Source organism: Urocampus carinirostris, chromosome 20 (genome assembly GCF_059441175.1).
Source record: "Urocampus carinirostris isolate Australia breed hairy pipefish chromosome 20, RoL_Ucar_1.0, whole genome shotgun sequence".
Lineage (NCBI taxonomy): Eukaryota > Metazoa > Chordata > Actinopteri > Syngnathiformes > Syngnathidae > Urocampus > Urocampus carinirostris.
This window is the reverse complement of record NC_142368.1, coordinates 18,325,130-18,348,727: the sequence shown is the minus strand read 5'-3', so window position 1 is coordinate 18,348,727 and position 23,598 is coordinate 18,325,130. Positions and strand designations below refer to the sequence as shown.

General features: G+C 41.5%; 3 protein-coding genes across 5 annotated transcripts in view; 2 read left to right on the top strand and 1 right to left on the bottom strand.

The window, feature by feature from the left end:
* Positions 1-6,420, top strand: part of cep170bb (centrosomal protein 170Bb) — a 35,491-nt gene extending 29,071 nt beyond the window's left edge. For all 3 annotated transcript variants that reach the window (XM_088324661.1, XM_088324660.1, XM_088324659.1), the window contains 4 exons: positions 3,491-3,570; positions 3,660-3,753; positions 3,831-3,882; positions 5,857-6,420. In XM_088324661.1, coding sequence (XP_088180787.1) covers positions 3,491-3,570; positions 3,660-3,753; positions 3,831-3,882; positions 5,857-5,996 — 366 coding nt within the window. In that variant the 3' untranslated portion in view covers positions 5,997-6,420. The remainder of the gene's footprint in view (positions 1-3,490; positions 3,571-3,659; positions 3,754-3,830; positions 3,883-5,856) is intronic.
* A 4,614-nt stretch (positions 6,421-11,034) lies between these two features.
* On the top strand, positions 11,035-15,344 carry LOC148346459 (tumor necrosis factor alpha-induced protein 2-like). The gene is made up of 13 exons (XM_088325652.1): positions 11,035-11,122; positions 12,271-12,387; positions 12,468-12,904; positions 12,975-13,186; positions 13,256-13,370; positions 13,438-13,560; positions 13,627-13,724; positions 13,784-13,876; positions 14,352-14,457; positions 14,522-14,650; positions 14,716-14,865; positions 14,934-15,058; positions 15,164-15,344. Exons 2-13 carry the CDS (start codon positions 12,288-12,290, stop codon positions 15,342-15,344), a joined length of 1,869 nt encoding a protein of 622 aa, XP_088181778.1. The 5' UTR covers positions 11,035-11,122; positions 12,271-12,287.
* A 203-nt stretch (positions 15,345-15,547) lies between these two features.
* On the bottom strand, positions 15,548-22,235 carry ckbb (creatine kinase, brain b). Its single transcript, XM_088325729.1, has 8 exons — positions 22,068-22,235; positions 18,445-18,645; positions 18,084-18,238; positions 17,355-17,487; positions 17,104-17,275; positions 16,902-17,025; positions 16,621-16,810; positions 15,548-16,005 (listed from the first exon to the last, which is right to left on the bottom strand). Exons 1-8 carry the CDS (start codon positions 22,165-22,167, stop codon positions 15,827-15,829), a joined length of 1,254 nt encoding a protein of 417 aa, XP_088181855.1. The 5' UTR covers positions 22,168-22,235; the 3' UTR covers positions 15,548-15,826.
* Between the last annotated feature and the right edge of the window lie 1,363 nt (positions 22,236-23,598).

Genomic DNA, 23,598 nt, shown 5'->3' with positions numbered 1-23,598 from the left:
AAGTAACAAGAATAGCCGACATTTTTACACTGTGGCAGATTTATTTTCTTAAAGTATTTAACCAAGTGAATTCCATCGAAAAATGTATTGTTTACCAAATTGTTCGAATTAGTTATCTGACTCCATTACCCAAACACAAACTTCATTCTCCTAACAATGCATGCTTGTTTCTTTATGGAAAAATGAACAAGAATAGCCAACATTTTCACACCGTGGCAGATTTATTTTCTTAAAGTATTTAACCAAGGGAATTCCATCGAATTAGCCAAATTATTGTCGAATTAGTCTAATTAGTCTTCGTCGAGCGTCCCTCTCATTCTGGATCTGATCTCCCATCTCTCCTTCCATCTCCCGTCTTCTGTCTTCTACCCACGTCTTTTCACAAGCTGGGGTGTTGGCTCCTCCCCCATGGGTGGGCCAGGAACTCCCCACGTGGCCTCCACCTAGTCGCCACCTCGTCTGACCGGTGCGTCACGAAGGCGCCTCCCATGGGGCGGGTCGGATGCCATCTTCACCACCTCCTCGCCGGAAGGCGCCGCCACGTCTAAAGAACTATCATATCAGCTCAAAACAATGCCATGCATTTATCAAAACAAGGCCTAAGTCCTTCGTCAGCGCCCCGTTATCAAAATTCCCCAGCCAAAACACTCCACACTTGGAACGGTGCGACCTGTCACTGAACTTAAGCCTCTGTGAAAAATCTGCATTGCATTCAATAACTGTAATTTGTATAAAATCCCTTTATAGTCAAATAAATAAAATATTTCAGCCTCAATGCTAATTTTCACACTTCCACTCAACTCTTGAGCACCGATGCACAGAGCACCCCCTTCAAAAAATAAGCGTCTACTGTGGCCACTCTACAAACAAGCTACTCTAGTTATGAAAACTTCGAGATAGGAGATGAAAAATCTTGCCCGGGGATCTGCCGAAAAGTTATACCCGGTCGAGACGTCCTATAGTAGGCTGATCTCACCACAATTGTGTTTTCTTTATAATCAAGTAAAACCAGAATTCAACAAACACAATGTTGTAAAGCAGCCACAGAAAACACGCCAGGCTTAAAACCATGAAAAGTTTATGATCCCTTGCTCTTGTGTTGTTGTTGTTTTTTTATTATGGTACCTCACTCCTCCACCACGCCTGCGTTAGCAACCGCACACTTCCTCGATGGTAATTTCTCATAATAACCTTGCATTTTATTTTCATAATGGGATCTTATTTATCAGTGTATTTTCATGTTCAAAAACTATTCAAATGCATTTTTAGTGATCTCCGTTTTATAGATTTTTAGGGTTAATTCGGATCATTCTGGGAGGCCTGGTAACGGATTAGCTGCTTTTCAGTTATTCCTTATTGGGAAAATGTGTTCGAGATATGAGGAATTTTAGATACCAGCTCGATCCAGGAATGAATCTCGTATGTATTTTTTAAAATGTATTGATGTTTTACTATGTTCTGTGTACTGTAACTCAATGCTAAATCTATTGCAGCCTGGTCATCCTAGAAGGGGGATTCCCACTTATAAGGCCCCTTCTCAAGTTTTCGTATTGTCCTTATGCTGAGGTTTTTGAGATTTTCCTTGCCCGCATGTTGGTTTAAGATCAGGGGATGGTGTCATTGTAATCCTGTGCAGTCCTTTGAGACATCTTGTGATTATGGACGTTACAAATAAATGTGACTTGACTTGACTTGTATGTAGGGGCCACTGAAGTACACAAGCTGTGGCATCAAAACTAAAGCCCAGGGGCCATTTGTGGACCAAAGGCTGGTTTTGAGTTGCCCGTGACTTATACTCAAAATAACATTTGAAATGTCCAGCAATATTATTTGGAAACTAAAGCTGGAGGATTTAAAAAGCAAGTGGTTGTTACAGTTAACAAAACATGATATTAGTTTATGAAGAACTGTAACACCGTTGTAATCTTAAACAACTGAAAAATTGTTCGCTAAAATTAATTCGAGAAATTATAAATACGAGATCGATCCGGTAGCGAAAAAATCTCGCATGTATATTTAAACTATCCTTAAATGGACAATGTGTGCTATTTGACCACTAGACGTCACTGTATTTTGTAGTGTGACTGAAAAAAAGTGCTAAAAAGCACAAAGAAGAATACAAACTAATGAGACTGAAATTGACCAAAATAGTTAATAATTAGTTTTTCTTTTAACTCACTCCGTGGCAGAGACTTAGTTTCATGTCACTTACATCTTTTTCCTTGTGTTTTTTTTTTATTATTCCTGATCTTGCATTAATTGTTCTAGTTTATTTAATCATTTGTTTTGTTTTATGTGTCGAGCATATCTAAATGAGATGTTTATTCTGTTTTTAATATTTGACACTTGCAAAGGAGATTGCATAGGAAGCTAGTTCCTTTAATTGAGTATTATTATGATGTATTGTTCATTTTTTTGACTATTATGAACTGTTTGCGTCATTGTACCATTGGCTAATCATGTTGCTGTTCTTAGATTCAATTTAGGATATCTGGGTGGGGCCTTTAGAATAGGATGGAATCTCTTATCAGATGTTTAGGCTCTCTATGTTCTCCTTACAAGTTCAAATCCATTGATGTCTTCTCTCCTTATTTTGAGTGTCTACTATACTTTAAATGTATCGGTAGTGATTGAGCGTGTTTTCTCTGGAAATATGAGGCAAAAATCTTTTATAATGGCTGGCAGCGAGTTAATAGTTACCGTAAATTCCGGACTATAAGCCGCTACTTTTTTCCCTAACTTTCAACCCTGCGGCTTATTCAGTGATGCGGCCAATTTATGAAATTTTTCTAACGGCCGCTAGCGGCGCTCGAGTGTTGCTACCATTAACTGCCCTGTCAAAGCTATATTATTATTATTAAAGCTTTGAAAACTCTCTCGGTGTACCGGCTTTTATTTTAGACATTTATTCTGATATGTTTTTCACGGATGAACGAAAAAATGAGGGGCGGAACAAACACGGGGTGGAAAGAAGAGGGGGTAAAAAGTTGGTTAAAGAAAAAGGAGTTGCGTGAGTGAATGTCTTCATCTGATATATTTTTCCCACCCTTACCTTTGGAAATATACACTTTTTTTCTTGGATTACTTTCAACGGGACCCGGACACTGCAGGTCTGCATCAAACCTTAAGTACCGGTATCATTTTCCGTTCATTTTGCCGGCTGTGATTTTTGAACTGTCTACTTTAATGAAGGACATTTAGTTTCAATCGCGGGACTTGAAGTCTGGTTTGGGTTAATTTTGTGTTTGTGTTACATGTTTAAATGTGGGCGCATGCGGCTTATATACAGGTGCGGCTTGTGTATGTACAAAATCGGTTTTCCTCTTAAAATGTGGTTTGTGCGGCTTATAATCAGGTGCGCTCTATGGTCCGGAATTTACGGTATTTAACCTCTACCAGATGTTAAATAATACACACTGTCCCTTTAAAATTGTATGAAATCTTTATTTTCTCATTCCACAACCTGATGATCATTTTCCTGGCGTTGCAGGACAACCAACCACTGAGTCCACTGCGCCACCTGTCGCACGCCATCCGGGACAACACGGAGCAGCTAGCTGCCAAACTCAAGTGAGATGTTAATACCAGACGCCTGCGTTTTTGTTGTTGTTGTTCTTTTGATTTTATGAAGGAACATCGAGTGCAAAATTTGCGTTCAGGCTTATGTTCCACAACAAAGAGGACGCATGGGAGGAGATCGACAAGAAGATCAAGGCGAACGCTGAAATTCCAGCCGTGAAGACGTCTAATAAGGTGGCGTGTCTAGCGCAAGCTAACGCGCAAGACAACGCACAAGCTAGGCGCTCATGTTAGCTTCTTTCGTGTTGCAGGAGATCTCGTCCATTGTGACGGAACTTACAAGAGTCCAAAGGCAGCTGGAAGGTATTCAACACTCACATTTTTTACCGTCATACCTTAAAGCAGTGGTTCTCAATTATTTTCTGTCACGCACCTCCCCCTTGGAAGAAGAAATCCTCTCAGCACACATTTTATTTACATTTCCAATTTGTATAGTTTTGACAGGAGATATTTTTATGGAGAGTAAAGTATTTCAAGTTATCCATCCATCTATTATCTGCACCGCTTATTCTCAGTAGGGGGTGCTGGAGCCCATCCCAGCTGTCTTCGGGCAGTGGGCAGGGGACACCCTGAACTGGTTGCCAGCCAGTTGCAGGGCACACAGAGACAGACAACTCACTTGCTTATTCACACCTAGGGACAATTTGGACCGGCCAATTAACCTGACATGCATGTTTTTGGAAAGTGGGAGAAAACCGGAGTGCCCGGAGGAAACCCACGCAAGCACAGGGAGAACATGCAAACTCCGCACAGGAAGGTTGGTAGCTGGATTTGAACCCATGTCCTCAGAACTGTGCCACACACGCGCTAACCACCGCGCCGCCGTGCTGCATTTTAAGTTATTAAATAGTTAAATTTTTTCATTCTGGGATTATAACCAAGTTGTTTTTTAATTCTTATTTATGTTAAAAAAAGTTTTGCATTCAATAAATATTTATTCTGTTCGGCCCACAACCAATAGCCCTCTGTGCAATAGATTTTGATACCACTGCCTTAACCGCCAGAGTCGTAGGGGGCACCACTTCTTGTGGCGTGTCTTAGGCAAAACAGCCTGGTTCCTGGTCGTTTTTTGGGGTTTGCTCCTCCACATTACTTTAGCTGTATAATTGTGGTATAGAAAGAAAGAAAGAAAGAAATGTTTACCTGATAGTACTGGTTTCCTTGGCCAGCAGTAGCAGTAGAAGCCCCCTGATTTGACTCAGATACTGCATCTTCATCATCATCATCAAAAACGTTCACTGTGTTATAAGGCGCACCTTCAATGAATGATATAACTTTTATATTTTAACTTTTTCCATACATAAGGCGCACCGCATTATAAGGCGCTACAGTAGAGGCTGTAGTTACGTTATGCAACCATTAGATAAAGGGAATGTCCGCTAAAGGGAATGTCAACAAAACAGTCAGATAGGTCAGTCAAACTTTATTAATAGATAACAAACAAGCTTTCCACAACTCCATTCACTCCCAAAATGAGTAAACAGCCGTTTTATTATTTTCTCTGAGGTAAAGCATTTTCGTGACACATCTTTAACATCTTTGAACAACAGCAAGGCATAACATTTTACTTTTCCTCCATTTAGTCAACACGCAATAAACTGTCTGATACTGTTATGGTAAATTAAACGTTAGTGCAATCGCAATATAGTGACACTCGTAATGTGCAAAACAATAACAATAAAGCAATAACATAATAACTGTAAAATGTAAAACGTAAACACACAAAAGAAAAACATAAAGCTCACTCTATCAGCTCCTCATCTACGAATCCCTCGAATTCTTCTTTTGCAGTGTTCGAATTGCTGCTGCTCTATTTCCGTGTTCTACTGCGTGACTGATCGCCTTGAGTTTAAACTCTGCGTTATAAGCGTGTCCCTTAATAGGAGCCATTTCAGGGTCTTTAAACAAACGCACAAATAAAAGAGAATCGTTGTTTAATATTTCCCAGTATGCACAGCGCACTTCTTCTACGCGAAAAAAAAAATGGAGTCGGTGGCTGCTTACCGTAAGTCGCGAGACCTGTCGCGGCTCAATATTGATCCATATATAAGGCGCACCGGATTATAAGGCGCATAGTCAGCTTTTTTTTTTTAAAAAAACAGATTTTAGGTGCGCCTTATAGTGCGGAAAATACGTTCATTGAAAATAACCAAATTGAGTTACTGTAATATTATGGTACTTGGATTATGGTACTAATTCAATTTTTCAAAGTAACCCTCCCAATCCTGACAGTTGATTAAGTGGGTGTTGTAGTGATTCTTCTTCCTGTGTCTGCAGTCATTAACTGGGTGGTTGATCCAGCCGGGAGTCTCCAAGCCGCCAATCCAAGTCCTCAGACCTCCGCCAAGGAAAAGAAAGTTGCCGGCGGCGGCAAACAGAACGGCGTCACTCAGAAATCCCGGCGTCAGATGCCGTGAAGAAAAAAAAAACGTGTTCCTAGTATTGTACAAATGCTCGTTCATACAAAAGTAGCAAAAGGAAAAATGGCAAATTGCTCCCCCGTGCCACGGCACCCTCTTGTGTCTCCGTGTGGGAGTGCGCCGTGCCGATGTACTGTACGCCGATTGTATCCGTCGTTGTAACCGATTATTTATTGGAGTGTGACAAAACGATCTTTGCCACCAAAAAACACGCTTGGTCATTTGTAGTCGATGTTGACGCCGTGGCTCGGTGGCTTTGGTGACATCCGCGCTTTTGTCAGCAAGCTCTTGTAGGACTTCCAATCCAAATGCCGATCAGTGCGATTACCTGATGTGCGACTTGAATGCTGTGACGTCGGAATGAAATGAAAAGAATGTGATTCGGTGTAATGTATTAGCATTAAAAACAGACCGAAAAATATCTCGTGTGCCGAGTCTCTTTGATAACATAACGGTCGTACAAAGTGACCAAACAGTGTGGCTTTTGTCAAAATGGGAAGCTTGAAATTGATTCATTTTAATTCAATTATCATCCCTTCGTATTAAGAAGAACAGCCCTGGTGTGTACGAATGAAATGCTCTCATGAAAAGAGGGAAATGTTTGATTTCATAAGGACAGTTCAAACATGTTTGCTAACGGTACTGAAATGGTCTCATAAACACATCTCAAAAGCTTACATAGTGGTCAAACGCTTCCCTACAATCAGGTGAAACGTTTTGTTGTCATAATTCAAGGGAAGACACGCTCACTAACAGCACTGAAATGGTGTAATAAATACATGTCAAAGGCTTTCATACACGTGGGCAGTGTAAGCTGTGCGCGTGCGCAATTGCGCACTGCTCACACATTCTCAGCGCACAAGAAAATCTCGCCAGCGCACAAAAATGAGGACTCAAAATTACTAATTAAGAAGCGATTTAAGTCAAAGTTACAGTGCATGAAGGTAAAAATACACGGGTTCCTCTGACGTTGTGTCCTAAATGCGGTATTTTGAAGTCGAGTCGAAGTAGAAAGAAATTGAGTAAAGTTAGTAGAGTTTGTCAAGAACCGGCTTCTTCGGCTCGGCTCACTCAAGGGAACCGGCTCTTTGGGGTCTAAATGGCTCTTCGGGTTGTTTTTGCTTCTTTAATCCCAACATAATAATAATAATAATTTCCTTTGTATTGTCATTCTTTGTAACAATGTACACAGAACGAAATGTCGATACACCTGACCCGTTGTAGCGAGCCGATGCAGCCGCAGCCAACAGAGGGCGCCGCCATTTTACCAATGTTATAAGTCTTAGGTATGACTCGGCCGAGGCGCGAACCAGCGACCTCCCAGTCTCAAAGCGGGCGCCCTACCATCTTGACCAAATATTATGTAAAATTATGCACAAAATGACTTAAAGGAAGGGGGAAATAGAACAAAAAAGAAAAAATATACCAAAATTAAAAAGAAGTGTAAAGCTGAGAAAAAAAGAAACAAAAGGAAGAGAAAAAAGAAGGAAAAATTTAGAAAAAAAAACGAAAAAAAGAAAAGAAAGAAATGTAGGAGAAAAAAAAAGCAAATAGAGAACAAAAAGAAAAACAGCTCGGAAAAAATAAACACAATGATATTTTTTTAAAGGAATTTAAAAAAGTAGAAAAAAACACAGAAAAAAGAAGGAAAAGTTTGTGTTGCATTCAAATAATTTCCAATTATGAATCTTGTTGCCAGCATTGTACTTCCACTAAAAAATGTGATTAAGTACAGTTCTGTATCGTGTAACCGACTAAATAAGCCCCCTAAAATGTTAATATGCTACAAAATATATCAGGAAATAAAAAGAAATGGATATCTTGTGAAAGAATTGTAAGTACAAATGACGTTTGTAGGCCGTACAACCTTTGCAATCGTACATGAGTCAATTCATTCAAAAGAGAAAAATAATTCTGCATTGCCGGAAACTCAGCAAAATGTAACTTGATGTCAAGTTTTGGACATGTTTGATAATGAATTATCTTGCCACACTTGGGATTATGGTTGCTCACAGTTGTTTCAAGCGTTGCTCACCGACTTTGTGTGAACGCTCAGACCCGTGGAAAATTACAGGGAACATTGCATGTGGGGAACCAGTACGTCCTGAAGCTATTCACTTTGTATTTGAAAGCATTGGACCTGTGTTTGTGAGTGCATTTAAGTATTGTTGATGAGCATCTATTACCTGTGTTAATTAATGTACTGTAGTGATAGTACTAGCAAGCTATCAGCAAGTGAAACCATCTGGTATTTTTTTTAAACTTCTTTTTTATAACGAAGGATTCTCTATCGATTGAAGCTTTTAAGCAGTGCATATACACTCCACTTATTGAAACATAAATATTTTGTTTGTTTGTTGTACATGATTCAATTGTTTGTTTGTTTGTACATGATTCAGATTGAATCGTTTCTCCGGCGCCGTCACGAATGGCAGCCACTCCAGCAGCTCCCGTGTTATTTTCGATTGTTCTCAGTTATTTTCGATTGTTCTCAGCTTAGGGATGCTGCTGGAAAAGTGAATTTCCCTTCGGGGATGAATAAAGTATCTATCTATCTATCTATCTAGACTTCACAAGGATTTCACTAGCGTATGTGAAAGTGTTGGTGTTATTGAGAATTTCACCAAGGTGCTTGAAAGCATTTTAATACGTTTATGATTGTATTCCTTCTGTTTATGAACTAAAGCATTTGATCAGTAAGTATGTAATCATTTGACATGTGTTTATGAGACCGTTTCAGTCGCGTTTCTGAGTGTATTTACTTTCTGAACACAAACATTTCACCAAGTTGTATAGGAGCATTTGACCAGTGTTTAACATACTTTTTCAATTCTGGTCATGAGCATCTTCTACCAGTGCTTGGGAACTACAGTGGAACCTCGGTCTTCTAACGCCTGTCAGTTCGAACGAATCGGAGTCCGACCAAAAATTTTGAGAAATTCTTGCTTCGCTGTTTAGTCAAAAAATCGGAGTTCGAACGCCGGTAATGCGTGAGTGCGTACGCTAGGGTGCCATGCTGAGGGGCGTACGGGTGTTTTAGCCCCTTATTATGCCTCCGAAGAAAGTCAGTGCAAGCAGCAAAGTTTCTATAGGTGAAAAAAGAAAAGTAGTGCGTACAACTATTGCTGATCTTGTCTGCGCCTTCTGCTGACCACCACAAAGGTAAGAAATCCTATTCATAATTCTTTTCTTTATCCTTTTTTTTTTTATTTTTACACGTTCATGTTAGCGTAATCTTTCGTACGGAAGATTACGATAACGCAAACGTACGATTAGCCTGGGTTAGCTTCATGTTTACGTTCATGGTAAACATTCGGGGTGTTGGAACGGATTAAAACGGTTTACATTATTTTTAATGTGAAAAATGATTTCGGTGATCGAACAAATCGGTTTTCGAACAGGGTTCTGGAACGGATTATGGTCGAGAACCGAGGTTCCACTGTATAACGAATGACCACTAAGTATATTAGCTTTTCCCATGTTTTTACGAGACCATTTCATTACGGTCTCCGAGCATATTTGCGTATCTTGATGAACGCAAACATTTCAGCAGGTAGTATGGAAGAGTTTGATCAGTAAGTAAACTTTTGATACGTATTTATGAGACAATTTCAGCAATGTTAGTGAGCATCTTTTACCTATCTTAATAAACCAAAACGTTTGACCAGTGTGTTAAGAAGCATTTTAGTACTGTTTATGAGAAACATCTATGTAAACATTTGACCTGTGTGTATGTAAGTGTTGACAGGTGTTTATGAGACCATTTCCGTACTCTTAGTCAACCTGTTTTACCTATCTTTTTGAACATAAAATGTTTCACCAAGTTGTGTGAAAGCATTTGAACATTAGGTTTCAAATAGAATAGAATATAATATACCTTTATTGTCATTGTTACAAAATGGGTTAACATATTGTGACAACGAAATTGGGCATGGCACTCCAGTTTCACATATTCACAGTGAGGATAAAATAAACCGAGAAGATAAAGGAACAGAGAAGATATGGTTATAAAAACAAGGAGGATAAGGGTATAGTTATAATTTACACAATATTTACACAAAGAAATGTCTGCATGTAGGATGTTACATACAGTTGGTATCGTAATACAGTTGGTATCGTAAGGGTTGTGCAATATGCATTTGGTGCAAAAATAGTCAACATAGTGCAAAAAATATTCAACATTGTGCAAGGTGAGCAGTAAACATAGTGCAGTCAACATTGTCCAAGAAACATAGGCATGAGTACCATTTTACGTTCCTATGAGGTAGTGGGAGTTTTCAGTTTTTTGTGCGGTGTGTGTTTAGGGTGGTAATGGCTCTGGGGAAGAAATTGTCTCTGAGTCGTTTTGTGTGACCTGTAGCGCTTGCCGGAAGGCAGCAGGTCGAAGAGATGATGGCCGAGGTGAGAAAAGTCCCTGATGATGTTTTCTGCTCTGCTGAGGTAGCGAGACCAGGCAATGTCCCCCAGACTGGGCAGAGAGCAACCGACAATTTTCTGAGCTGATTTGATGACCCTCTGGAGCGTTTTCCTGTCTGCTACTGTGCACCCAGCATACCACACCGTAATGCAGTATGTTAGAACGCTCTCCACTGTGGTTTTGTAAAAGGACACCTGCAGCTGCTGTTTTAGATGATTTTTCCTGATCACTCTCAGGAAATGGAGTCGCTGCTGGGCCTTCCCTACCACCGCTCTGGTGTTTGCAGACCAGGAGATGTCGTCGGAGATGTGCACACCCAGCGTATGGCATGGGTTTATGAGACCATTTTAGTACTGTTAATGAGCATATCTAACCTGTGTTTATGAAAAAACATTTTTCTGTTATTTATGATAGCATTTCAGGTGCAAGTGTGAGAGCCAATCCTGAATGATGGCCCAGACGGCACCCTATGGTTTCGCATTTATAATTTATATTTGTGCCTGTGTTTGTGCTGTGACGACATCAGGGCGTTGGAAGCTCAATGCTAAAGTATTGTGTTGTTCTTGCTTTGAGGGTCAAGTTTCAGTTACCTGACTCCACCAGTAGTCCCCGTCCCTCCGTGTCTTTTATACTGAAAAGGTCACTCACTAGACATTTTGAAGAAAAACTCGCAACCATCCATTTTCTGAGATACCTGTCTACTCATGTAAGTTGCAGTTTTTTTTCCTGATAATTTGATGAAAATGTTTTTGTGTATATGGAAAATTTGGGCAACCTTATATAAGGCCCTTCGATCAGAATGTTTTTTAAAATGAGGCATTCTAAGATATTTTACAAAGAAAAATGTGTATACTTTACATTCTCCCATTCATTCATTATCTGCACCGCTTATCCTAGCTATCTTCGGGCAGTGGGCAAGGGACACCCTGAACTGGTTTCCAGTCAGTTGCAGGGCACACAGAGACAGACAACTTAACTCGCTCATTTACACCTAGGGACAATTTAGACCGGCCAATCAACCTGACGTGCATGTTTTTGGAATGTGCGGGGAAATCAGGAGTGCCCGGCGGAAACCCATGCAAGCACGGGAAGAACATGCAAACTAGGAGAGGTTGCGGTAGCTGGAATTAAACCATGGACTTCTGCACCGTGGGGCAGCGTGCTAACCACCCATCCGCCGTGCTGCCAACTCAGTGCCATCTAGTAGTCAAATATTACAAATTGGGGCTTTAAACGATGCTTTAAATGAGCTATATGAAAAACTATTGGGTTTTAACCTGAATAGAACATTTTCATATTCTATTCTATTCTAATGTACAGGCTGTGTCTCACCGTTCTTCATGGACATATATACAATTGAAAATATATTACCTGGTTATATTTATTCACAATTTTTGGATCTTTTTTAAAATGGCCAGATTTTCACACCAGATTATGAGTATTATTAATACAATTAGTATGTAACGTATTACTGTGTTGAGCTTCTGCAGTTGCAGAGTGAGGCACAAAATTCTCTTGCCTCATGACAGAGGGCGATAGTGAGACCGAGGACAGCAATACTGTCATATACTATTAGTAAGCTAACACCAATCTTAGCCATGCGGTATTTTTTTTCATTGTTGCGTGGACTTGTTTTCATACCTATTCCTATTAATGCTTTTAATCTAAAGAAGCGGTGTTTATACTTATATTTATAAATTAATACAATAAAACGATTTTTTTTCATGTTACAGTTTATATATAACTTTTAATGCCAATATATTACTTTCCTGTAATTCTTTTATCCATCTGGAACAGGTGCTCGCCGGCAAAAAAATAATTCAAATATTATATTATGACATCTGAAATATTCAGGCGAAACAAGTACTGTCATGGAGGACATCCCAGAGACTAGAAAAAAACAATGGCTCAAGTTCCCAGGAAGGTTCCAGAAGAACATAAGGCCCCAGAAACTTAAAAAAGGTGAGCTTTGGCATTTGAACCTCGAGAAAAAGTACACGAGTTGCAGAAGTTCCCTAGATGACAATCTATTTCTGACTTTTTGTTTCATGCAGAAGATCCCAAGCTAGAAGACGGTTACGGTAAATCGCCAGAGGAGGAGGAGCTAGAGGTGACTAGTAGGAAGCTGCTGCTCCGGGAGGAAGAGCTCTTGAGTCAAGCGCAGCCGAATGAAAAAGATATGGACCAGCTTCAGCGAGATTATGAAGCACTGAAGCTCCGAGTTCTCATAGTGGTCCAGCAGGTCTTGACTTCTGACGAGACTGATGATCTTGCGTGCGTTCTGACGAGTGCAGTAGCTGCCATTATGCTGCAGGAGGGACTGGACAGCCGTTGGGCAGAAGGTGGTGGTCCTCGGTGGCGACCTCTCAAATTTCTATGTTGTCACAACAACTTGCTCGCCAACGTGGTTGAGTCCCGACTGGAGCAGGCCGCCCGAGATAGTAACGGGGAGGTGGCTGGCGGGCTCTCTACTCCCTTCAAGAGGCAGGTGAGTGAGAGGTTATATTAATCTTGCTTTACCCTACTAAAATATTAGGCATTTTCATGTGATCATGAAGGTGTGCGCCTTGGGCAAACGAGTGAAGGCGGACCTACTGCGCTGTAGACGAGTGCTGCAGCCCTGTTATGGGACTCACATTGACATACTGAACATTTACGCCGGTTTATGCCAGCGTTCGTTCTCGACCCGACTAAGCTGCTTGATTAGAGCTGGACTCCAAGACGATGACTGTGCCTATCTGCTCTTCTGGGTCAACGTGTTCTACATGCAGTTAGGAAGTCTTCGGTTGATTGCGCTCAAAACCTCTGGCTGAGTGACATGACGTATGGGTGCTTGCAGGGAAATTCTGCAGCATGAAGAACTGCGCGGAAAGTTGAAGACAGTGTGTCTGGGTACTTTGCTGCAGCAGGATCAGGTGCAGCTTCTGGAGGTGCAGTACATGAAAAACAAGGAGGTCAGGACCAGACTTACAATCGTAAAGACGCAACAGTCAGAAAGACTCAAGTGTGTTTCCTGACCAGGAGCAGGTGTCCTTGTGGCTTCATAGAATCCTGCAGAAAGAAGAAGAAAATTGGGCCAGCGCAAACTTGCCAGAATTCCTGGATGACTACTTCTTCTGTCCGCTGGCCATTGATGTCATTCAGGTCTCTAGACACTTGCAATGCACCTGAAACACTTTTTTATGGCAAGTTTCTTTTATGTATCTCCAGGTGATACAAGGCTCCCTCGCAGACTTGAACTGCCTCATTGATGACGATGGCTCTAAATCTCAAATGGTCATAGCTCACCTGGAGAGCTTCCTTCTGGGGTACTGCAATGCAGCAAAATCAATGAGGCAACACAACCAATGTGACACCTATGTTTCAGGTACAAGAAGAGTTTGAAGAAGTTGTCCCAGAGTAAAAACGATCATACATCAGCATGGTTAAAAGCTCACTTGGCCTGCGAGGAACAACTAAGGTGGTAACGTTGAGCTTCACAACACTGACCCTTTTGATCTCCTTTGATTTTCAGGAACCAGTTAGAACAGTACATGATCGATTGATTCAGTAAGCCGAGATGCAACCATGCCACTGACTTATTACGTTCACAGGCAATACATCAGAAGTCAACCAGAGGGTCAACTAGTAAGAGATCCAGTGAGTCAATTAAAGAATTCAATGGAGTGTCAACCAGCAAGTCAACCAGAAAATCATATGACAGACCAACCGGAAAGTCAATTGCTGAAATCAAGTACTAAACTGGTGAGTCAACCAGGAACTCGATTAGGGAGTCCCAAGAGCAGTTCTCCCGCAAATAAACCAGGAATTCAACTGCCAAACCAACTAGAGACACAATTGCTGAACCAACCAGGAAGTCTTTTGGTGAACCGACCGGCTATACAGCAAGGAAGTCAATTGGAGTCTCAAACAAGGAGTCAACGAGGATGTCAAAGTGGATATATGTCTTGGCAGCAGAGGCATTACTGTGAGGCTATTCTAGATGCCCTGAGGGATTTTGTCTATGCTATTTTTATTCGTCCCATTCATGGACACCTCAAGGTCAGGAAGCGAAATTGAACATTTCCATTGAAAAGTTATACGCACGCTGATGTTTGTTATACAGATATATTACAGGCAACTGTGGACGTATGGCTGGTTGGAGGGCTCAGTTCCTGCCATGGATTCGCTGCTGGATTCTTTGTTTGAACTCTTCAACCTGCAGCTAACTCACCTCAAAGCTTCCTGCAGACATGTTAGAATGTATTATTTCATCTTTATGTCTATCTTGTGTGTCATTGACTTTGTGTGTTTCCGTAGAGCTTGATGCGCGTGTTTCAGCGGGAGTTAGTCAAAGAGTATTTAAAAAGAATGTCGAAGTCCCATTTAAAAAGCAAAGAACGGGTCGTAGCGGCTGAGAGAATGGCTGAGGACATTGATAAGATGGACGACTTCTTCCAATCCGTGACGGTGAGGCGGCAACCAATTGCAGTTCTATGAGAGGTTTGATGAATGATGAAACAGATTGTTGCGGTCAGGGCTGCAGTGAACAGTTGCTCCTTGGGACAATGCTCCACCAAGTGTCCAACGTGGTTCGCCAAGACTGGTCGGAGAGTGTTCGGGAGGAAATGGTCACCTTGACCAGCAAGTTCCCAGATTTTAGGTGTGTCATTCATCTAATTCTGACTGGATTTTTGTTTTCAACTCAGAACAAAGCCAGTTTAATCCGTGTATGTCGCCACATAAAACACACGTTTATCCTCCTCAGTGACCTGGTCCTGTCGGTGCTGCTAGCCCTCAAGTCAGACGTCTCAGCAGCTGACATTTGCTTTATCAGGTCCAGTGCTGGGGGAGAGCCAACTTCCACCAATCAGAGGTCTGTGCTCTTTCCCAGACTCAAAGGTGTTAAATGGATTAGAACCACAGCTAATCGGACTGATGCAACTTGATTACTTTAGATTTCAAGAAGGATTGAAGACATTGTTTAAGATGTGTGAGAGTTAATTATATATTAATAAAAAGCTTTCAACATACGTAGAATCAATGAGTTGCGGCTGCATGCACTTATCCATTCAAGGTACTTCATTTTACTTGATGCACTCCATTAAGTGAATAACGTGTATGCGAGTGTACATTGTAATAAAGACTTGGAGGTGTTTCACAGACTTTATTATGATCATCATCATGATTTTTAAGATTATTGTCATTATTGTTATCATAGGATGTTTCAGTTGCTCCAATAAGGAACTAGAAAATCAAGGACGCGTCTGACATCTACTTGGCTCACTATCGTCCCGCAAGACAGGTTCTGCTAAACGTGGGGGAGGGTAGCATTGGTGTTCCGCAGGTGAAGGTCGGTTGGGTCAAGGATCAATGTTGTTAAAGGTGTGAGGGATTACGAGAGGAGTGCAGGTTATCGGAGGTGAACGATTCACTTCTGCTCCGGCATCAGGTCGTCGATGGCGTCCCCGGCCTCCAAGCGTTTCTCCATTTCCACAAGGAGGTTGACGCCATCCACCACCATTTGGACAAGCTCCACTTCGGAGAAACCCAAGCGGTCTGCATTGGAGATGTCGAAGACTCCGCCCACTGCGGCAGTGTCCACACCACCTGGAAAAAAAAACAAAAAGTACTTTACCCAAGGCCCTCCCAGTAATAGTTCACACCCAAACGCTTGCTGATCCTCCATCAAAGCTTTTTAAAATAAGAGCCCCCTAAACGAAGATCACCGACCAAAGGATTCTCAACTAAGGCCACTCTACTAAAGTCATCATTCAAAAGTTTTACCAGCTTATAGGATCCCCCTAAAAACATGCCTGGACTAAAGGTCCCAGTTAAGTTGAAAATACCCCAACAAAAAGATGCAAACTGATGGTCTCCCTTGTCATTTCTCCCAAGTTCTCCAGGTTAAGTTTCCCAACCAGATTTTCACAAAACAGTCCTTAAGCGGCCTTATGTGGTTCTTTGTGAGATTCATATAGAAGTACCCCACCCAAAGGTGGGCAAGTTTTGTCCCAATGCCCTCCACCAAAGTATCTCTTACTGAAGTCTCCTAGCAAAGTTCTACATCGTGCTCAACCCCCTTTCAGAGGTAAGTCAATAAAAACACCTCACCAACAGTACTACAGTCATGAACAGCCCCCGTTAAATGTTGCTAAAGGTGCCCTGAAGTCCTCCAACCTTTCAAGATCCTCCCAATAAAAGTTTTTCTAGCTGAGGTCGTACCTGTTCCTCTCTTCTGCAGCCTAAGACGTTTAAGGACCTCGCCGAACGTCTCGTGCTTGCTGAGATTTGGAAGTTTGACGTGGACGCCGGCGCGCAGGCCAGTTCCCAGGTTGGACGGGCATGTGAGGACATAGCCCAGGTGCTCGTTCCACATGAATTCATGACCTCGCTCCTTGAACAGGCCCTCAATCTGTGCAATGGCATGCAGAATATCCACAATGATATTGAGTATGTGGTGCCGGTCAGTTTTCGGAGGCATTTATCATCACAGTACGACCTACCTTGGTGAGTCCAGTGCAGAATCTGTTGAAGACCTCCCTCATGTTTCCGCCTTTCTGCATGCTGATGACACGCAGGTGGTCTTCCTCGTTGACCCAGACCAGGAATGTTTTGTTGTCGTTGTGCCTGCAAATGCACATAAACATCAGAAACACGAGGAAAGTAACATTAACAATGCAATGGTTTGAAAAAAATCTTTCGGACCAGATTCCGCGACCGTCGGGCCAATCGCGGGCCATGCCAGACGCAAGCAACAGCGGCGAGACGGGTTTATCGAACAGGAAGTGGTCGTCGATCAGCTGCTGCTGTTCTTCCTCCGTCATGTTTTTCAGTGCGTAGTAATGACCTTTCAAATCACCCTCCAAGGCGTCTAGACCTGCAAAGTCATCGCAACCAAAAATGTGTTAAGGGCCCAGGACGCGTCTGTAGATGCCTTATAAAAAACGATTTTATACTTTGAATAGAAAGGTCCTCGATGGCGCGGCGTTCTCCACGGCTGCAGTGAGGCGGCAAGCAGAAACCACGGATGCTTCGGCCGGTGCGGACCCGGGAGCTCAGAACGTAGTTAGGATCTAGATCATCTCCGCCCTGAATCAAAGAGAATTAGAGGAACGTAAGCGACTAGAGAGAAACAAAAGGTCTCCTAGCCTGGTGTAATGTCTAATCCATTACTGAAATGTTATCTCTGAGTTCACTCAGAGACCTTAAAACTGAGATACTGTGTCCAAAACTTTGCAAGTAGTCTCTAAAAGATGTCTTAGAGGCATGCCTACAAGTAATCCTGTCATCTTCAGATCTCAATGTAGTCCGGTCTACTAGCAGATTCTACGGTCAAAAAAAATGTCTTTTGGTGCGTTCCAGGATATGCTGTCCATCACCAATTAGAAAACAATTTATGCGAGTTGTGGATTCCTCAACTTTTACACTGAGTACTTGAATTCTTCCCAAATAAGATCTAAATGTGGATGCCCTGTGTAAAATATTGGCTTCCTCCTCCAGGCATGACCTAACTTTTCCATTAGTTCATTTCGCCCTAAATCAATCACTGTATCAATAGTTTATAGTTGTATGGGTCGGAATACCACCAGGATTTGTATTAAGTGTTGTTAGATTATCTTCTTGAATGTTCCCGTTGTATCTTTCTTTTGTGTTGTTGTATACTTGATTGGTTTTGGCAGTTTTACCTGCAGGTTCTCTGGGTCCAGGTCGGTTTTGTGTTTGTCATCAGGTTTGTAGCCCCCATGACGATCTTCGATGATGGGGTCCATGAGATCCCGGAACACCTCGTAGGTCTCCTCGTCTCCCGCCACGCACCCCACCGTCATGATGAAGGGATGACCTGAGTACCCCAAAACATTCTTGTTATTGAACGTTTCAGTGTCTCTCGAAAGGATTTATTTCGAGACGAGGCAGTTGGAGACCAATTAAGAGGCAGAAAGCGGCGATAAAGCCGTGGATCCAATTAAAGTTTTTAATCGGTCCGACTCAGGTTAAGGCCAGAAGTCAAACGAGTTCATTCGAGTTTTGGGGGAGGCTAACGTTTACCTGGATTGTCCACACCAGTCTGGATGACGTCGTCCAGGGTGAAGCCGCTGGGTGTCTCCTTGTCCCGGAGTTGGGCGTACATGTCGGGCGTAAGCACCTTGGCCATGTGGTTGTTGTGCTGGGTCAGGTCGGGATATTCCTGCTCAGCCGAGTAGTTCATCTTCAGCTTGTTGTGCGTGTTCCCGAAAGGCATGGTGACAGCTGCCGAATACACAGATACGCGTCACGGCAAAACCTCTAACCAAGGAACCTCTAGGGGGCATCCGGGAGCAACCAACCGTCACAAAATCTGGAGTCGTATTTGTTTATTATCCGATCAAATTGGCTTTAAATGCCATTTGTTTATTTTTATTACAGACTACCTTCCTCATATACAGTGCAGGTGATTTCTGGCTCGCTGGTTCCAGCTTTCAAACGATAATAAATTAATCATGCGAGTCACTCGCTTTTGCTCGCCCTAAGAAAGAAAAGAAAAGCTGCTTCTGTGTGCATTAATTTTTAAACAAACATGCTTTTTAGGGAAGGGGGATTACCACTCGTGAGGCCCCCTTTTCCTCGTGCTGAGGTTTTTGAGTTTTTCCTTGCCCGTAGGTTGGTTTAAGATCAGGGGATGGTGTCATTGTAATCCACGCAGTCCTTTGTGATTAAGGGCGTCATAAAATAAATAATATTTAGTTGTTTTTTGAGTCTTCCTTTAAAGTAACTATTTGCATTACTAAAAATGTCAAATATATTGGATTAATCCACCACTGACCGATGATTGAATTACTAGACACATTCTTAAACAATTTCTCAGGTCTCTATTTCCTTTTGTGAACAGACTGCACTAAAAAAAATAATTCAAACACATTTTTAAAAAATGTGTTTATTCTAATTATTAGTAACTTAATAACATTTATTTTTTTTCTGTGTTATAATATATATCTTTTTTTAAATGTAGAGGGTAGATATTATCTCTCTCCGAATTTTAAATAAGATTATTAAGAAAATATCCAAACTAAGCCAAACAATTTTGATGTCTGCCATCTTAGACAATTAATTCAATTTAAGTCTGATTTTTCTCTCTTAAAAAAAAAGAGAAAACAGTATCTCAACATAAGGATTATACTTAACAAAATCATAATTTTCGGTCGATTTATATCCTGTGGGGTTTTATTTGCGTTGAATCCTAGTATGGCATTTATTTTGAAAATTTTTACTCTTTATAAACGCAGTAACTGATTAATAAATGAATTTACAAATACACGAATTAACAATTACATAAACAAATAGACAAACCAACAAACTAAGAAACGAATGGATGTGATTGAGATAGTCAAACCCACCAAAATAAAAGGTGTTGAATAAATATTAAAATAAACTTTAGTTTCTCTCCACTGGTTTAATTTTTATTTTGTACTTTATTTGTTTTCTAACTTACTAACAGTTTTGAACACATTTTTGTAGTACAGTATCCCCATCCACCAAAAAAATTTGACTGCAGTGGCGAATACTGCGTTTTTAGTAGTGTAGGAAATGTTAAATTGTGCTCCCTCTAGTGGTAAACAGATCTTGGTAAATTTATAATTTCCTGATGAATTTTTTAACATTTTAAAAACATTTTTTTCGCAAAATATTTTCATTAACACAACACTTTATTTTACCCTTCATAATTTGATGTCTTACGTGATTTTTCATACATAAATATATATGCTTATTTTTTGGTTGTTTTCTCTTAAACCTGTGTATTAAATTGCATTGTTCTCTTTAATAGTACACCTTTATTGTTGAAAACTATTTTCCTTTTTATATTCATTTTTTTCACGTGTATTTTGATTTTTTTTTTTATCCTGTCTGTTTTCATCCTTTTTCATTGGTTCTTATGCTAAGATGACAACTTTGGCTGAGGATCCGCAACAGGCGGCTCTGGAACTGCATGTGACGCTTCTTAAAAAATGTTTGATAATGGAAAATGATATGGTTTCTTTAGGAAGTGAAACATGGATAAACATTCTTAAGGTTTTCCAATGAAAAAACAAAATAGACACAGTGTGTGTTGCCTTCCTTACCAGGCTTAGATAAAGCTTTAGTTTTGTTTGGGTCCAAACGCATGTTTTTTTTTTTTTTTTTTTTGTCTAATATGTCTCTTTCCACATTTTGGGTCACCAATCCCTGCTCTAGTGTTGCACAGATTGTGATACATTGTAAATTAAAAAAAATCAAATCCCTTTTGTCTGCAAAAGATTTCACAGGCATATTTTTACTTAAGATATGTAGTTTTTTTTTCTAAATTTTGATAAATGACACCATTTTACTTCATACATTTTATTTATTTCTCCTCCCAATTGTTTTTTTTAATATATTATATATAATGTGTTTGTTTTTGTGTTTTTCTGTTTGAAACTTGTGTATTAAATATCAATATTTTCTCTAATACTGCAAACTATTTTCCTCCATACGGCACAACTTTTTCATATTGTGTTATGTTTTTTTAATTCAAATTTTGACCTTTTCATATATGTATTTGTTCACATTCTAAAATATAACCTATTTATTGAGTTTAGGCCAGATTTTACTCACTGTTCATTTATTAAACTAGAGTTGAAATCTTTTCTTCCTTGGATTTGATCCAATATGAGACTTCATCCCTGTTTTATTATTTTTTTTTTAAATAGTTTTTAAGTGTTTTCATTGATTTATGGTCTACTTCGGTTTTTGTTAACTATGATGCCATTGTGTACACCCTTTTGTCCTCAGCTGTGGCTGTTATAAAGGGTTTTATAAATAAAGTTGAGTTGAAGGTTGGCAACCCAACAGCCATGTCGGGCCCTGCAAGAAATAACCTATTTTTGAAGCCGCAAAAAATGAAAAGATTTCGATAAGGCTTATAAGAAAGGAGACACATACTGTATATCTTTATTCGTTGTAAAATGCTAAGAATGTTTGGGATAATTTTCCATTATCAAACATTTTTGAAAAAAACGCTAGGGAGCCATACAGAACCGAGCTGCTTGTTGCTGACCCCTGACTCAGGCCTGCTGTATCTGAATGTTTCATTGCACCTCCGGCATCCATTTTTTTTTCTTGTCGTCAAAAATTTCAGAGTCGATCGAGCATCCATATTATCCTAAGTGGGCGTGCGGGCCTGCTTGATCGATCCCCGATAAATCGATCCTTTGCACGCGATGCAAAGTGAAGGTCACAGGGAGCTGAGCTTGGATGCGCAGTGACGCAGCGTCTCTTGCGGGTGCACACCCGCGTGCACGCGCGCGCGGGCCTCTCCCTTCTCACCTTGACCTCCACAACTTGACGTGCGCTTTGCACTCGTCACGCAATGTGCTCGGCGGCCGCAAAGACGATTAGAGGCGATGCGCGCGCGTTTGCGCAAGACCTGCACGCGGACGTGAGCTGGCGTGGACGCACACGTCGAGGCAAATGCATCAATGGGGTATTAATGGGGGGACGACGTAATAAGCGACCCCTTTGTTCTGATGGTCGCCCCCCCACCCCCCGTCTGTGATGACGTAACTTGACGGGGTTTTTTATAGGAGGGGGGGTTATTGTCTGCTCGCATTTTTTTGCACTAAAACTGATGATGATTGGATGATGATTGGATGATGGTGCATGGGATATTTTGCTCTTACCTGCGGTCAGTTCCGATTGGAGCGATGCGGCGCGAAAAGGAAGCTCGTCCGGTCCGGGTCCAGTTCGGTTCTGCTGCTGCGGTGGCGGATTAGAGCGCATCTATCTTTTTATACCCGCCCCTCGCGACCCATTGGCTCCTATTTGCGGTCCATTCATTCCATTGGAGGGGAACCTGCTGCTCGCCATTGTCACGTGACGTCACTTGGCACGCAGGACCGAACTGGGTCGGAACGGAACCTCCTGGCCCAGTTCGCTTCGGTTTTGACGCGCCTTGGGTGTCAGAATCTTGTTTTATTGTGCATCCACCTTATCGTCAGCATCAGCAGCATCAGCATCACAATTCCCTTCCGTGTTCTTTTTCGTGACATTGCAAACATCCTTAGCCAATCACAGGGCCTGTTTCCCTCTTCCTATTGGCCAGTTGTCAATCTCTCGCAGCGCTTTGTGGTGATGGGACTTACGGCTCTATCAGAGAACCGGCTCTTTCCGCTCGACTCGCTAAAAAGAGTTGGGTTGCTCGGCTCCTAAATGGCTCTTTAGAATTTTTTCAAGTTGCCCAAATTTAGGGACATCAAACAAGCAGCCCAGGGGGCCATTTGTGGCCCTCGGGATGAAGCTTTGAGGCCTTCGCCCCAATGTGAAAGTCAAAGTGACAGGGTTCATTATTTGACCACTTCATATTTTAGTATTCTGCTGTGCAACCGAAAACGAACGCTAAAGATCACAAGAAATAATAAAAATCACGGAGACTCAAAATGGCTCTAAACCACCATTTTGCCTTTCACTTTTTTGCCCAGTCTTTTCCCATGTCTTGTCTTTTTGGGGGTATCTTGAAGGGAGTCGGCTCCCATCGAGCACTTCAAAGAGCTGGTTCATGGAGTCGTTACATTCGTCATTGACACATCACAATTTGCATTGGTGGGCATCATCCTCCCATTGTGCAGTTCAAGGAACCGGCTCATAGAACTGTTACGTTTGCCATAAACAAATCATTACGTTGAAGGGAGCTGCCTCCTGATTCAAAAAGCCGGCTCATTCAACCGTTTTGTCCATAAATGACACATCAGTATATCGAAGAGGGTCGGCTCTCATTGTTCACTTTAAGGAGCCAACTCAGGGAATCGTTACGTTCGCCATCACTGTATTGAAGGGAGCCGGATCCTGGTTGGTGGGGAGCCAGCTCCCGTTATTCACTTCAAAGAGCCGGCTCATAAACCCATTATGGTCGTCGTTGACACATCACTATCTGGAAGGTGGGGAGCCAGCTCCCGTTGCTCGTTTCAAAGAGCTGGCTCATAAAGGGTCGGCTCCCATAGTTCACTTCAAGGAGCCAACTCCGAGAACCGTTACGTTCGCCATCGACACATCACTATCTTGAAGGGAGCCAGCTCCTGATAGGTGGGTTGCCAGCTCCTGTCATTCATAGAACCGGTATGTTCTTTAACGACACTAATTATATCGAAGAGGGTCGGCTCCCATCATTCAGTACAAGGAGCCGGCACATAGAACCTTTACCTTCGCCGTTGACAC

Excerpts from the sequence above, each read along its gene's own strand:
- LOC148346459 (XM_088325652.1), top strand. The coding sequence starts at position 12,288 with ATGGAGGACATCCCAGAGACTAGAAAAAAACAATGGCTCAAGTTCCCA. Across the intron at positions 12,905-12,974 it reads CTACTCCCTTCAAGAGGCAG|GTGTGCGCCTTGGGCAAACG; the intron begins GTGAGTGAGAGG and ends GTGATCATGAAG. Across the intron at positions 13,877-14,351 it reads GCCTGCGAGGAACAACTAAG|TGGATATATGTCTTGGCAGC; the intron begins GTGGTAACGTTG and ends AGGATGTCAAAG.
- ckbb (XM_088325729.1), bottom strand. The coding sequence starts at position 22,167 with ATGCGCTCTAATCCGCCACCGCAGCAGCAGAACCGAACTGGACCCGGA. Across the intron at positions 18,239-18,444 it reads GACTGGTGTGGACAATCCAG|GTCATCCCTTCATCATGACG; the intron begins GTAAACGTTAGC and ends TGGGGTACTCAG. Across the intron at positions 16,811-16,901 it reads TCTGCACTGGACTCACCAAG|ATTGAGGGCCTGTTCAAGGA; the intron begins GTAGGTCGTACT and ends GCCATTGCACAG.